This window comes from Tenebrio molitor, chromosome 5 (genome assembly GCF_963966145.1).
Source record: "Tenebrio molitor chromosome 5, icTenMoli1.1, whole genome shotgun sequence".
Classification (NCBI taxonomy): Eukaryota; Metazoa; Arthropoda; class Insecta; order Coleoptera; family Tenebrionidae; genus Tenebrio; species Tenebrio molitor.
The window spans coordinates 12,012,144-12,029,168 of record NC_091050.1 but is presented as its reverse complement, the minus strand read 5'-3'; the positions used below and the strand labels follow the sequence as shown (position 1 = coordinate 12,029,168).

The 17,025-nt window shown below is 33.3% G+C and overlaps 1 protein-coding gene across 1 annotated transcript; it reads right to left on the bottom strand.

The window, feature by feature from the left end:
• Positions 1 to 12,603: 12,603 nt before the first annotated feature.
• LOC138131664 (endocuticle structural glycoprotein SgAbd-5-like) lies at positions 12,604 to 13,226 on the bottom strand. The gene is made up of 3 exons (XM_069048809.1): positions 13,100 to 13,226; positions 12,929 to 13,044; positions 12,604 to 12,882 (listed from the first exon to the last, which is right to left on the bottom strand). The coding sequence occupies exons 1-3, from the start codon at positions 13,106 to 13,108 to the stop codon at positions 12,702 to 12,704; spliced, it is 306 nt and encodes a 101-aa protein (XP_068904910.1). The 5' UTR covers positions 13,109 to 13,226; the 3' UTR covers positions 12,604 to 12,701.
• Positions 13,227 to 17,025: the final 3,799 nt, after the last annotated feature.

Below are 17,025 nucleotides of genomic sequence, written 5' to 3'. Positions count from 1 at the left end.
AAAAATGATACCGACTATCAAGAACCGTCAAAATTACTGGTATAAAACTAATTACAACCCCTTTGAATAATAAAATGTTTTGGTTAGTTCGTTGGGTAAACCCGAGGTATCATTTCAATTTCTTGTAAATTTTTGAATATTAACAACAGGCAATGAAGTTGAAGTTGAGGTTATGTTTGATGTTGTGTAGTGCGGGACCTTATCGTTGAAAGCTGGCAAACGATTTTTTCCGATCCCAGCAGCCTACGATATCACAATCATTTTAGAACATTTTGTACATCCTGAAATTAATTATATTAATTTAATATTAGCAAGGACAATAATCCTGTATTTTTCCTCTTCACATTTCGTGTGAACGTGATAGAAGATTCTCTAATGTTTTAGGTCATATAATAATTATGATCTATTTCCAAAACTCGAAAATTATTCGAATGGGAGGATTTTTTAAAATAAAATGGTGAAAAATGCTGTGGACAAGATGAAACGGATATTTTTTAAATGTCCTGAATTACTCTCGTAACTGTAGATGTGTAAAAGAGAATTAGTAAAGCTGTAGTAAAAATTTATTCTGAGATACAGTTTTTTTTTAGTTACGTTAAAGTCTTATCAATAACTCTTCGCATATTTAATAGGTACTAATTTATTTGAATAATATTTGTGTTATGCGTATAGTAGGTACATATTGTACATTATTTACAATGTTGTAAAAATGTTAATTTAACTAACTATTAAGATGGTTTTTGGATACATATCCGTTTGACACCATTTTTTTTTTCTATTTTTTGCTTCACTTTAATACATACGAGTATTTATTTTTTTTGTTAGTATAGTATTTCAAATTGTAATTTACTTATTATAGGTAAAAATACAAAAATGGTAATTTTTTGGTTGAATTTTGTTTAGTTATTAGTTATTACATACTTCTATTTGTTCCGTTAGAAAATGAAAACAGGGTGATGGGGTCGAAAAATCGTGTTCCAGATAAGATCAGATTCTGATTGTCTTATATCGTGTGATAAACAAAATTTGTAATCGAGTGAGTGGAAGTCTCAAATGAAATAAAAAGAAAACAAAAAATGGCGAAAGTGATATATTTTAGTTTAGACGACATTTATTTTATGAAATTGAAACAATACGAATTGTATCGGGTGTTTTTTTAAATTTCACCTCAAAGTTGGCGTTGAAGAGTCGATTGTGACCGCACCATTCGTGTAAAAACGTAACATTTAAACAGCTGATCCGTAATCCGTAGTGCGTTCACAATTGACTTTTCAACCCCAACTTTGAGGTAAAAAAAAACACCCGACACTAATGGCTTAAGGTCTAATAGAAAATGTGAATGCAAGAAGGTGAGGTTAGGAAGTTTGTTGATGTCTCATGTCAACATGTGTACAGTTGTGGTGCAAATTACAACGAAATGCCTATCAAGAATTTAACGAAGATACATAAAACATAAAGAAACAAACAGAATTTTTCCAATTTTTTTGGTGCAAAATATTTGTTTTGGTAAGGACTTCACGCCTCTTAATTTTGGTGCCAATTGGATAAGTGATTTTGGAAATCTAGGTATTTTTGAACACGTTTTGTATTATACCAATATCATCCAAGTATCGTAGAAAACATAAAACATTAGTATTAAGAATTACTTTGATTATTTCCTTCATGTGTCTAGCAACCAATTGCGTGATAAATATTGACCAATCAAAACGAGAAAACAAAAAATAACCCAAAAAAATTTCTCTAAAATGCACACTGTGCAATAAGCGGATAAAAAATGTCGGTACCTGATTTTTTTTTTTAATAAATTATTTTGAATAAAAAAGATTGGAAATAATGCGTTTGTTTTCATTCTATTCAGGAAATAATCAGCCGTATACCCCTCGTGTAAAATTTTAATATCGGCAAATTTTTTGCTAATGAACTCAAACATTCATAAATTATTCGGTCAGAAGAGTCAGAAGACCAATTATTATAAAATAAAAGCCCTCGACTTCGTGTCGTGCTCTTAATTGATAATAATTGGTCTTCTGACCTCATTTATGGATGTTTTCGTTCATTAGCAAAAAATTTTCCGATAAAAAACTTTGCACTTGGGATATAATATGTGATAAATTTTATCCCTCTACATCTCTCTAATGCAGAAGTGGTCAGATATATTTCAGAAAACGTTAATTGTAATTCAGATTAGTAAATTGTAATTCAGAATCCGTTATTTTATTGATTTAAAAATGATATTTTTAGAATCTGCGTCTTTAATAGGTCTATTGTTGTATTCAATTTGGAGTCGTTGATGGCTATCTCTTAAAGCACTCGTAGTTTAATAGAACTCTAAGAAAATTTTTATCAACATTTCAGTGTATTATTGTCATTTACACCAAAAAACTTCCAATATTAATGTTCAAACTCTACTTTTTAACATATGTTGCAGATGTAGTTGCATCCTTTACCTTGAATTTGCAATTAATACAAAATTTCCTAGAATTTGAAAATTAATTTTTTTTATTTAAAAATTAAAACAAGGGTGCAAATTCTAAAAAATAACATAAAAAACTTGTTTTATAAGGGCATTGGCGCACTCGTTCCATACAAAACTCCCCTACGGGTCGTTTGCTACACCTGGAACTCGTGCGCCAAATCAACCCTTATAAAACTCGTTCTTTAATATACCTACTATTTCGAAATAGGTAGGTTCTTTTGAAAATAAATTTTGTTATCCTATTGGTTGTAGAGTACCTATTTCACGAGTGATAATGAGCCCGGCGGAATTGAAAATGCAACCCAAAAAGTAAGTTATGATCTGAATAACAATTGACGCTTTCTGGAATTGAATTTACTATTCTGAATTACTATTAATACTTTCTGAAATACAACTTACAAATCTGAATTACAGTTCATGTTTTCTAAAATCAAATTGACTAGTCTGAATTACATGTGATGGTTTCTGAGATACAAAGAAAAAGATGTAGATTTAATGAGCAGGAAAGAGAAGTGGCGTTTTTATCAGTTTGACATCGATGAAAACGTTCTTCCTTTTTTACTGCGTGATCAAATAGATATTGTAAAATAAAACCAACATTTTGTGTTTTTTAATACAGACATTTCGTCGAATTACACTCGAACATTTTTTTTCCACAGACAATTTTCTGTTTTTTTTTTTTTTTTTAACAAATCAAGTACTGTTGCATTGTAGATATTTCTAGGCCACAAGCTTTCGTTGAGAAAATGTTCGAATAAAAAAAGTCTCTTGTGTAATTACAGTTGAAAAATAAGTCATGTACGGTGCTTCATATTGATATTTATTATCTCATTGTCAGATTTATCGCCTTTTTGCATTATATTAAGTTAAATATACTTGGGATACTTTACTGTACTTTCATTCGACAAAAATGTAAAGAAAGTAATTTAATAAAGCAAATGTGCGTAAGCACGTGTTGCATTTTTCTGTTTTCAATGAAAACATTTAGTAGGTTATCTAAAAGATGACCCCGTATATAAATAACATTTACGAGATTATCGGTATTAACTCAGCACGTACAACAAACTGAGAATGTGTATACTTACTTATTAAATTGTAGATCTTATCTTAACTTTCTTTTTATTCGTTGTGCACAAAACGAGATAAAACATTTCTGGAATTTTAATTATGTGGCAGTAGTCTCAGTATTATATTTTCCAATCTTAAAATCAACAAGAAAATATCTCTGTTTTTTAGGTTCTTATTGTCAACAACCTACACAATGGTGTAATAGTTATTTACACAATTAGTGGGATAAAAGCAATATTACAGGATTCGAGTGTGAAGATTGCAGATAACGAGGGCGTCAGCCCGAGTTCATCTGTAATCACACGAGTTTCCTGTAATATGCTTTAGCCCACGTGTTATGTACAAAATTTTATCTAAGACCGCCCCGAATTAAAAAAAAAAGGTAAATCTTATTTATTTCCGCCAGTTGCATTACACCACTCAGTGGAATAATAACTTACTTATCCCACTGAGTGGGGTAATAAAGCTCACTTATCCCACTGAGTGGAGTAATGAAATGCGTCCGGTAATGAAGTTCCTTATTCCACTCAAATGAGTGGGATAAGTGTCATTTATCCCACGGGATTAGATAATAGTAGTTTATTTGACGAGTTTGTGTGTAAATTGGGCCTTTTATGGCACGCGTGGGCCATTTTAAAAGCGAGTGAAACGAGCGTTTTAAAGGCCAACGAGTGCCAAAAAAGGCCCAATTTACACATGAACGAGTTGAATACAACGTTTTTTTGTTCGACGAGCCCCTTAAAGGCTCCAAATCGCTTAAAACCTTTAAAATTAGCTTGACGTTTCGTTTTGACAAGTTGTGACATTTATCAAAATCCGTTCACACAGGAGAAAATTCTCAAATTCTGACAGTGTCGAACAAAAATAGTATTTTATCTGAATTTTTTAATAGACTTAAAAATCACGAAAATCAATTAATCTCTTTCGATACGTATCTTGAGAATGGTCAACATGAATAAAACAATTTTCTACTGACTTGGAGTCTTCAATTTGCTACAAAAAAATTGAAAAGAATTTAATGAATTAAGAAGGAATGAAGAATGCAAATGTAAAACCAAAGAAGTCTTTGACTGGTACATTTTTACAATTTTTTCTGTCTTGTTTGGATGACAGTTGAGCAATCCGTTTAAACGTAAATTAACAATCGACAATTAGAATTTTCGGGATAAATGAAAAAAAATCACATAAATATCTGCTGACATATTTTTTTTTACAAGAAAATGCTTCAAAATGTATTTATTTATTTATTTATTCACTCGATCGTTTCGTTTTAATGTTCAAAAACTGATCACATTCCTCTGGTTTCTTCCATTATGTGAAATAAATTGAAAACCTGTCATCATTTATGGCACAAAAGTATTTATTAACTACTGTATTTATATTTTGAAGATCACATATTTGTAGTAACACTACAACATTTTTTGTGATTTGTAAGAGTAACAAAAACTGTAATTTGTATTCATTTTGGAGTTTTTAGATGACCTTGAAGATTCCTTCTTATTTATCACACCCAGAAAAAACTTGATTAAATATCTCATAATTCAAATAATTTGACAGGATTTTTATCACACGACAGTCATCTGACTTTATAATGTAGGAACACTAAGCACATAACATTATTTAGAACAATCTGATTTCTACTTTTAAGAGCTTTGATTTTGATTTCATGAAATCTAAACTTATGTACATTTAAAATAGTATCGAATTAGGTCAATTATGAAAAAATACCTACGAGAATTTATCAAGTTATGCATTTCTAACAGAAAAGTTTGCATTCCAGTCGAGCGTTAAAGTCACCGAACTCTTTACGAAATCATCTTAACATTAAACTATGTGCACTTTGAAACTGGAAAATGTTATTACTTATATAGTTTCCTACTTTTGAAGCATAAAAAGTTCATAGGAAGGTCAATTTCGCTAGACCAGATGGCATCTGTATAAATCTTGTTACGTATTTACCACAAAGGCAATGGAGAAAAATTGATTAATGGCGTAGAAGAAAAGTGGAGAGGTCAAAAATTATATAAATCTTCTGACTTGATAACAACGATACCATTTTTATTAAATAATTTATCTCACCATTATTTTTTCAAAAAATGTTGTAAGTGGGTTGAGTGGTAGGCAACACACATTGCACGAGTGTTTTTAATGTAGTATACACTAGATACCAAAGACTAAAGAACTTCAGAAGGAAACATCTAGATAGGTACATTCAAGATCAAGTATAACATTATTAATAAATAATTTACATGCGCTGTATTTTAAATATTTGGATAAATAAATAATCTAGAGAATTATTAATTAATTTATCTCGGTGTACAGATCTGTATAATTAAAATATCTTTTTAATGTAAAAGTCATTTTGCAGGTACATATCCAATAATTTATTTCAGATTATTTATTAACCACTTTGGGAATAAACAACTATCGACTAATTTAGGAAGTCATCGACGAAGTAACCACAAAATGGGTCACAGGTCTCATGTTTCTGCATAAAAGTGATTCATAAATAATACCGGCAGACATCATAACTACGGGAGAAAGTTCTGAATTGTTCTTTTGAGGACGCTCTATTATCGTTGCACGATTGGGCGTTTCCAGCTATCACAATCAGATAGAAAAAATAGTAATAAATCAAGCACCCCACACGTCACGATCGCATTTTTTATCTCAACTCGTCACCAATTAAGCACCGAAGAAGAATCAAGACCGTCGCAGGAAAGTTTCGAATTGCCGGACGATTCTGCGGATAATTATAGTCGTACCATCCCGAGGAACCACCCATGAAATCGTTCCGCGTACAGCCTCGTTCTTATTCCGCCGTGTCGAGCTCTCGTCGCCGGTCTCATACCAGAAAACAATATTGAATTATGCAAGAAAATGTTAATTTTACAGTTAGCTAATGCGATATTATAATAGTAAAGTTCATGTGTATCACCGAACCCGAAGATAAGCGAGGACGCGAAGATGAAAGTTGCCTCAAGGTTACATCCTATTTACCTTGGATCGTCTTCACTTTCGTTTTCATCGAATGAAAATCGTCATCGGACCGGCGGCTGATTACGACTGGGATTCTTCGAAAATTTGGACATAAGTACTTGCACAATTCACCGGCAGGTGTTGTGACCAGTGATGAGCAATTGCGCAACGGCGGATTTTGTAGGAATTTTTCCCATGCTCCGGGGAAGGTTGCCAATACCGTACTCACGCAAGTGTGCACACGACGGAGTCTGTGGCGTTCTCATGGCGATGGGAAAATGTGCTGCAGAACGAAACAATTCGGCCGGAGGCGAAGCGAACACCCTGTATATGTCGATGTGACATAACACGATAAATCAATCAAAGGTGTTGACTATTTTTGGCTTCGAAGTTTTTTTCAAGACCTGGGGGCGTACTGTGAGATAAATACAATTGTTGTGCTTAGTCATGGTAATGTAGGTACAACGCTGTACACAATATGCCTGACTATCATGAGCTCAAATTAAACATATTTTAATTAGATTGTGATAACTTGTGTACAAATTTTTTATTTCTAAGGTTTATGACAAAATTACATATTTGGATTTATCACATTAAAGTACAACGCGAAACACAATATTACGGACAAGTTTTACATTATATTAAATATTCTGTATCTAATAAAATTATGTAAAAAATTTTTTTCTCCAATAAAATAAATCCATTTAGTCGTACAGTACAATGCTGTACACAATACTACAGACAATCTTTTAATTTAAATTGATGTCGTGTCAGTCATTTTCATATAACCTCATACACATTTTTAAAAATTTGTAAAGGGTTTCAACAATGATATAAACAGTTTCGATCCTTTATTAATAACATTTGGTTGGACTATATTGTTTCGTGTCAATCATTTTGTGAAATTTACTGTACACAACTCAAATTTAAACAAAATCATTTTGCGTGAACGCGTCAGTGCTCCACATTACATGATGGACAATTTTCAACTTTTGTTCAATGTGCGAATCTCAAACTTCATTGACAATTAAGAAAAATATAAAGAAGATATCTTGTATAGTGACAATAAACGTATGTACAACGTTTTGCATGATATGACAGACAGTTTGGATGTTTTATCGAAAAGTTATTAGTAAAATTTGACTTCAAAATACTGGGTTTTGTGTCAGTCATCTTGTAAAATTCATGGTACAAATTCAAGTTTGTGTTTGAAACTGTCAGATTTACAAAAAAAAATGTATCTAAGCAAAATTATTTTCTTTAATCGCATCAGTGTACAACCCTGCACACAACACGATGGACAATTTCACCTTTCGTCATAATCATAAATAAGTTTGAAATTCAACTGAAACCTTTGTGTCCTTCATTTTGTGATCTTTAATGTACAAAGATTTGATTGTTACTTTGGTCAACATTTTTTACCTTCGACCATTCACGAAAGATTTTAACAAAATGTTCAAAAGAATGAACAAGATTATTTGGCATAGTGCAACGCTTTGCATAATATCAAGGACAATTGTGAACCTTTGCCAAAGGTACAAATCTCAAATTTTATTTAAAATTAAATGAAATACAGCTCCATTGTTTTAAATGTCAAAAGTTCGTTTGAAAATCTCTAATTAATGAAATCCATCTTCTTGTAATAGTTATTGTGTAATCTGTTGTACAAAAGCTGTTGGATTGGTCGATTTTTGAAGTGAAATCTTAAATGTCTTGAAATTTAAGGACATTCTGTATGAAATAGAATTGCTTAGGAAATTTTCAAATAAAATAAAACAATTTGCTTAGTCACAGTAGAGTACAACGCTGTACACAATATTACGGACAGTTCATACATTTAACTTAACCCAAAAACTCTGATTTCGTGTCATTTCAGAAAATTTAAAAGATATTTAGCATTTGACATTAATGTACAACTTCTCCTATGATATGACTAATAATTGTGATTTGTTATTAGAGTGATTTAAGTTATGTAAAAATTTTATTTTGAAAAGTTCAGTGTACACTAACACATGTTTCTGTTTGGAATTTTCACAACCAAAATTATTTTGTTTAATTACTTCAATGTACAAAGTGTCTATAAAAGAACGTAGGTATATCAAAATACCGTGGAATTGTGCGGCTCTATAATTTTATTGTGTCGAACTACGTCGAGCCGTAAAAGCTGTCAAATTAGATGTCAACAGTCAAATGTCAAATCAGCGTCAGTTGTGACTTCGACGTCTTAGTTGTTTTGGTTGTGACTTTCTTCACTTTTTCTATATTCAAATCTTTCATCTTACAACAGACTATTAAAGACCTGTCAGTAATGAATTTACATAACCTCTGTTTTTTTATTTTGTACCACAATATGCTACAGAACGGCAAAAATCAAACATATTTGAATTCCACAGGACTCTTGATATACAAACCTACATTCTTTTATAGACACTTTGTACAATACTTCACACAACATTATGTAATAATAAAAATATGAAATGTTATTGTCCGTCATTTTGTGACATTTAGTGTACAAAGGATCAATTGATGTTCGACGTGTCGCTGAAGGTGTTACATCGCTGACAAAATTCTTCACCGTGTTGTGCACGTTCAGCATTCAGGGTCAGCGCGCATCTTCGTTGACATTTAAACCACCGGCAAATGGTTAAATACTAACGTCACCTTTTTCAGTTCGTTTGTTAAATGGTTGCGATAAATTATGATTTAATCATTATAATTAAACGTAATTTCGTTAGAGGGAAATGGTCCCGTCCATGTGAAATTGTACAGTCATTAACGTCGTTTCTGTATGCACAAACCTACCGTAAATTGGTGTTAAAGCTTGTGGTAAATGCAATGCTCTTATTATCTCGGTGTCTTCAATTACACCGGGCAAAAAGCAGAGTTCACAACCTATAAAGGTCGTCTGGTTCGGCTGTCGACGAAGCGCCTCTCGATCGCACTCTTTGTGCCTAATGTCTACTGTCTTGTAAAAGTTCATAATTAGATTATTGCTGCAAAATGTTGCACAACTTTTACATCAATTATTGATAGTTGTGGGAAAGGTGGATGACATAAGTTTTGCAAAAATAGTCTCCCGACATTAATTATTATTGATGCTACTACAATCGATTTGGCTGGCTGAAACTGGCAATTCTTGTTCCACTAATGAGAAGCGATTATTTAATAGATTCGGATTGTTGCCAGATGCAAATCAACAAAAGCAATGGTCTCATAACTTTTTTTTTGTTTCAGGTTCACCGGACAAATTCTATAAATATTCAATTATTGTTTTAATTATCTATGAACTTTATAGATTTTGTTAAGTGGACAACTTGTTTAAATTCCGTGAGAATTTCAGGAAGCTGAAGACGTTCCATTATGTTTTTTTTTCTTTGCTAAGAATTTACTGAAGAAACAAATTAGAGAAAACGGTTGGAAATGAAGATCATTAGTCATTACTCAGAAAGCATTATGATCTATGAAAATGTTTGCCGAATGTGTTTAGCCTTGTTTCGCTGAAAAAATCGACCTCCTTCTGTACCTTCATGATTTATGACAAATGTAAATTAGGTGTTGCATTTGATGGAGTACGAGTTCATTCATAAACACGAAATAGAATCCTTAAATATCAAATTTCATAATAAATGGGTTGGGTGAATCAATCCAGGTCATCAAGATTTTCTACATTTTTTATCATCTATAATAAAAATGTAAAATAAAATGTTTTCATTATTTTTACTGCCACGTCTTAATTATATCCAGTGAACAAATCATCTCGAAGGTTGCTGATACATTTTGAAACAGCTGAAGTTTTAATTTTTCAGATTAATTAATTGCTTCCAATTTATTAGGAGTCCATTTTTGAAATCAAATTATTTTATAATTAAGACCTTCATTTTTTTTACAAACCTGCAGAAATGTTGGAGACAAATTCGAAGAAGATCGAACTAATGAAGGTCAAAAATGGGCCAAAAACATAATTTTGACTTTTACAGGATTATAAAAAATTGTTTGATAGATTTGTTGCCATTGTTAGACTGTAAACATTTTTGAAACCAAAATGTGAATTTCGCCAAGACAGTGGTAATTAATGCACTTGTGGAATTATCGAATAACGCACTAGTGCATTATCGACTAAGGGCTTGATTTCAAGTTGACTTGTGACGGTCGCAATTGTGGTTGTCATGGTAACGTCTCAAAAGAGAAAGATGACGCATATTGGTAATTAATGTGTAGGACAAAGATAGCTACATATTTGCGCTGCACCGCCAATTTGCCACCATGACTTGAAATTGGGCCCTAAGTGGGTTATGATGAGTCATATCTGCGCAAACGACGAATATCGGTCTCAAGCAGGCGCTACAGACCGACCGGAAAACATCGTCATTTGTTACGTTAGTTTCCTCTCTCTGTCGTCGACGTTTTCAGTTTTCATTTACAGATTTTTCACCCCTCCGCCTTCGCGCAGATATTTCCAAGGTCACAGCCCATGAGAAAAGCCAAGACCTTCTACCTCAAAACTGAAAGTTTTTCTATCAACAGTCCATCGCCACTCTAGTGTGGTTTACATTATTTAGAACTAGTAGGTGGTAACTGATAAATGTTACAACTGGAGGAGTTCTCTAGGCGATTCTAAAATATGTATTTTTTTCCTCATTTTGCAGTTGTTCCAAAAACAAATGCTCTTGTAAAAAGTGTGCAATAAGAGAGACATCCTAAAGTGGTTGCACTTTGAAAAAATTAAATGTTAATTGAAAATGTTGTTTTGAAACAGCAACAGATACCTGCCACGTCTTCCGTTGATGTTTATAATTAATTATTTGTAAATATTGAAAAATACTAGTGATGCATATTTTTTTTTGTCTTTTGAAAATGTCAAGATTTTAACTATCACCATCTTCGTTAAAAGTCTTTTTATATAATTTTTATGAACGTGACATTGACAGAAATTATTTCCCTCTTTTACCGAACGCGCGTGATATCATCTCCAGTAAAATGAAGTGAAGCCAAGTTCAAGGTTGCAGTTCGAAAAAGCTAAATTACTTAATTACGTAAGTGTTACATTAATAAAATACATTCTTAAGACGCATTAAAATTAACGGAAACATTTTGTTTTCAATCAACAACATCAAAAAAAATCTTGGCAATCTACTATTACCTCTGACAGCAGATAACTTGGTACCATTGTATTTAAACTTTAGCCTAAAGCCAGCGGTAGTACTATGAGTCTCTCCACAAACATTTAAATCTTGTTAGACCTCTCAAGTCACACAGAATTGATCGATTTAAAAAAAGACATTTTTGAATTGCGTCAACTCTTATAAAGGGCGTTCAAAAACTAGCACGTTTGCAGTTGGCTGACGTTTGGAACATGCTTGTCATTATTTAACCTACACAACCTAAAATTAAACTTATGAATATATTCAAAATCGTCAACCATATCTTCAACAGACGTACCTTCAAAATACAGAAGTTGCTCCAAACGGATTAGTTTTGGAACGCAGGTTACTTATTGTATAAACTCTGCGTGATTTCTGTCTGGTCAATTTCAATTAGAATTTTTAACGCAATTAGTATTCACCTTTTTTTTAAATCAAAATACTGTTAGATTTGCTTCTAAGATTGTCTTCTTCTTCAATGTTTTATTTTTGTAGCCAAATTGTTTTATAATTTGTTACGAGATTATCACTACTACAATTGTTATAAATGTAATGTAATGAGTGTCTAGTAGTATTTTAACAAATAACTGATTGAGTGTTTAACTGTTGAGAAGTTTACTTTTAGTTTTTTTTTTAATGTTTTGACTCTGATTTTGAAGAATTTTGACTGAAGAGTCGATCAATCAAAAGACAAACATTGCAAAATTCGGTCGTGTGTGGTCCCCTGATGGCCTTATGTAATCAAATCATGATTAATTTGTTTGTGTTAATTCTTCAGCGGCTTCACTCGTTTCTGCATCCAAAACTATGACAAGGTCGGTGTTGAAAAATGCTAACATCCCATAAAACATCACTCGAGAATGTTTATGATGCGCTTCTCAACCTACCTCAAGCCTCGACCCCGCGCAAAATCAATCGGACAAAATCAGGCAAACCACATACATATATACATCTTTATTTTTAGTCGTTTTTACAAAATTACTGCTATGTTTGTAACTTGCTGTACACTAGTTGGATCCGTTCCGTGGGGCAGCTTCTTAGCTGGTCTGTGTGTGGGGTTGGTACCCGTTCTCGTCGGCGATGAAGGTGACGGTGTGGGTCTTGCCATCGGGGAGCTTGTAGGTGTACTCTCCGCGGACGATCACCGCCTCCTGCTCGCTTCCGGCGTTCTTCAGCTCTCCCGCTTCGGAACGGGAAATGGGGTCGCTGGTCTCATAACTGCAAGAACGCGTTCAGATCGGGAAGAGAGGACAGAGAGACTCACCTGAATTTGTATCCGTCGACGCCGATGTTCTCGTTTTCGAAACGGACGATCTTGGCCTCGCCGGCTTGCTGGGGCGCCGCCAGGGAGGCGGCGACGAGGGCGCAGAGGAGGATCACCTGAAAGCACAGTCCGTTAGCACTTTTTGTCGCTTCTGGAAGACTCCAAACTGACCACTTTCATGACTGCAGCAGGTACTAATTTGGAAATTGGCAGTGCGGGACTTATATAGTGATTTTCAAAGAGCCGCAGCTTAAGTCCCCACTGTCCGTACAGGATCCTTCACACTTCACCTTTAAAAGGAATATTTTTAAAGATTCACTTAGGTTTTTTTGTGCAATTGTTTTTGTCGACAGAGATCGCTGCTGTCAACAGCAATATCAAACTCTTCCCCATATGGTGACACACAAAGAATACCGTTTTTCACCTCTTGACAAACACATCTCGGCATCTCGCTCAATTTTGAGTGTTAAGAGTGTTGTTTGTGCGCCTCGACACAATCAAAACTACTTTTAATAATTACTTAATCTTCTTTTTTTTTGTTTAATTGACAGTGTTGAAGCACGAGTATCGGGTTTTTTCATAATTTTAATGCCATTATTAGATGATATTTCAAATTCACCTTGAAATTAGATTTGTTTAATCTTGCAATAAATAATGTTTTGCAGCAATTCGATGTTTTGAAGTTTTAAAAATTATTTATTGGCTGTTTGGTATAAATTAGCAATCTCGAAGGACGATATTGTTTATTTGGGTCCAGTTTACTAACCCCGCGGTTAGAAGATGAGTCGGAGATTAAATCTAATTAAGATTCTGACAATTAAGTTTAATTTATCATCTGCGTTTATTGCTGTTGGGAAACTGTTAAATATTATAATCCAAAACAAAATTGGAAGTGGAATTTTATTGTCGCGTACTTTGTAATAAAATAACAGATTATACTATTTCCCAAAGAAAAATCATCTTTGAAAAAGTTTTGCAAATTTTTCTACCTCTCAAAGCTTTTAAGTAAAGAAGAAAACATTTTGCCATCATCTCTTGGCAGATATCACCTTTGTGGAGCTATGCTTAGCTTCCTGACCAAGAAGAAGGACCTTGGTACTACTTGGAGGCAATTCCAAATTATGAAAATATTTTATTCTTCTATTTTTCAAAGAATCTAGGAATATTGATAATGTAAAAGTGACTACGGTGATTATCTTTTAATGAACCGATTAAGGTGTTTGTGAAAGTCACTCATTTATTTATAAATAGTAGTCAATGGAGTTAGATCTGGCGACCAAAAAGGTTGTTTCGAGATTTAACACCAGCATGATGCAAAGCTTCCGGCGAAAATTTTGAAATGGAGAAAACTGAGAGGTGTCCTCTAGAGAAAAACTCACCATTCGATAGATTTGTCTTTCATGTACGAATTCAAAGCAAATGACATCTCTTAGTGCTGTTTTTGGTATCAGTAAATTCGAAGAAAATATTTTCGTGAGATGAATTTAAAAAATCAGAGTCTTGGTGGTTTGCAACGAGATTTTGAAGACCTTTCTTCATCCAGTGCGACCATTTTTCGTCGATTTAGTGAATTTGAAAGGGCAAAGTACCTATTGCTGAAGGACCAAGAAAGAAATGAAGGTTCGGCGACAGTGTTAACAGAAAGGGACATTGCGTTGAATAACATGATTCAAAAAGACAACCATGCGACGTACAAAGACTTTGAGGTCCTTGAGACAACAGGATTGGGAAATAGGAAGGATCTCCACCAACAAAATTATCGGATTTCAATGAAGCTCCTTCATTTATATTTCTTTCCCAAAATCAAAATTTCTTACTTTGAAGAGCCCCAAGAAGGACACAGCAACATACGAAAATTAAACAGGAAGCATCGAATTATTTTCAGGATGAGATTCAGTCAAGAGAATGGCCAGGAATTTTTTTTTTTAATTTTCGCAAAATGTCCTCGTGATAAAAAGATAGCAGCCACGAAATGTAATTCTTATAAGCTACTTGTCCTGGAGGAAGAGGACGCACATCTCGTTGCAATTAGTACCTTCTCTTTCTTGGTACTCTGGAAATTATTTATTCTATAGTAGAAGTATCATGCGTTCAAATGAAAATCCGGGCTGAGTAGGCGTTGAAAAAAGTAAACCATTTGGAACAATGTAAAGTTTGAATTTCCCACCGTTTGACACGAATGACATTTGTTTATGTTCAATCGGGACATGATTAAACATGTTTGTTTTCAGCAAAGGGTGCCCTTAGATATTTGCTTCGAGAATAGGAATTGTTGTTTATTGTATTTTTAACGTAAAACATTGCAAAGAACGAAAAAAACAGAGAGATTTTTTGTTTATAAATTTTAGGTTAGCGTCAACATGCTCTAATTACAACTGTCAATTTACACTTTAAAAAAGCAAAACAATTGAAGGTTTCCAACGACTTCCCAGCCCAGGGTTTCATTTGAACGCCCGATATAGTCCAATTTTTACTCTCATTTTACTCAAATTTGAATTGATCATAAATAACTATAAATGTGTCAAATTTGTTGACAATTGCTTCGAAAGGTTATGTTTGTAATCAATGTAATAAGGGAAAGAAATTAAAAATTGTCAAATTGACAGAAGCATAAAATAACCTCAAAGTGACCATCAATCCATCAATAAATAAACGTGCCTTTTTTTTGTTTTTTTTTCTGTTTCTGTCGTTTCAATAAAGAGAAAGTAAAAATTGGACTATACAATAGTCAATCAAAAGAACTTGGTAAGAGATTCAGGAAAACGTTGCTAAAGCTGTTCCTGTTGAGGTAGCTGCACGGAATCTTTGAGGAGGTAGTGAATCACTCAATATTTTGACGTTTTGAGTTTGAATCAACCCAAACCCACCCAGAATAAATCTTACCAAAAATCCTTTGGAAGCGTTATTTATTGATAAATTTACCTTATTGCAGTCCATTTTTAAATTAGAGTCCGATGAGCTTAGTCTGAATCAAGAAGTCGACATGACCTGCGTCTGCTTTTGACATTTGACAGCAGTAGATACATGGTGCTACCAATATTTGAAAATTTATGTTGGCAACTTGAGACAGATGTCAATACAAATTTCAATTGTTGACATTTTGAGTCGTTTGAGTGTTTTTTCGGGCTTTCTAGGTTTTTCTGCAAATTCATTTTGTTTCTCAAAAAACAGGAAATTTCAAGCAAAATTAGACAAATGTGGTTAAAACCTAACCTTAAAATTTGACGTCGCTAATGTTATAAACGTACAACGCATGTCTTGCTCTAATCACACATGCCAAAGCGAGATGCATAAAGGGACGGGCTTAATACAATACGTACAAGAGTTCAAAAGCTTGTTTTACATTATGTTGAAAAGAAACAGCAATAAAACTGTTGTTCTGCTTATTAATTAATCCATCGGACTATCATTAAAAAATGGACTTCATACAGGGTGTATAAATGAAACTTCTCTTGTCAATGATTGAATACGGATTGGACAGAACTTTTATCATTAAGAGTCAACTCAGGAGAAATTCATTCTCTAAAATATTTAAGGGAAATAATAATAATTTGTGATTGTTAAAAACTGCAACCCTTCTGCTTAAACTTGCAAACACACCGAATACCTTTTTTTTAATTGTTATCAAAAATTGCAACAATATCGTGATCACTCCTGTCAGAAGATGAGTTTGTTGTTTTGGGTTCATTGACTTTACACCTATCTCCCATGCAATTGTTATTTTCAGCCATGACTAGTGACATTTTGAAACGAGCATCATCTCTACAAAAAGCCAATTTTTTAAAATGTCAATCATTTTCCTCCAATCAAAACCACAAACAGTTTATTAGAAAGCCAAAGAGAACCAACCTTTGGAATTTTTCCCTGCTTGACATTTTTATCAAACAAAAGGGTATTTAAAACGACACAATTAATTTATGACTCTATTAAGCTCAATAAACAGCCGATTGCGTTGTCACTTTCTTCAAGACGATTCCCTCACTCGAACAATCTTCATCTTGACTCATACCCAATCCGGCAAAAAATCCTCCTCGCACATTGTCGAGTGTTGCAAACATCACAATTAAATGACATTTACAGAGGTGCATGAGCTCGGA

What these genes read in the sequence shown, in the direction of transcription:
- LOC138131664 (XM_069048809.1), bottom strand. An exon ending in GTCGACGGATACAAATTCAG is followed by an intron (nt 12,883 to 12,928) that starts GTGAGTCTCTCT and finishes GCGTTCTTGCAG; the next exon opens with TTATGAGACCAGCGACCCCA.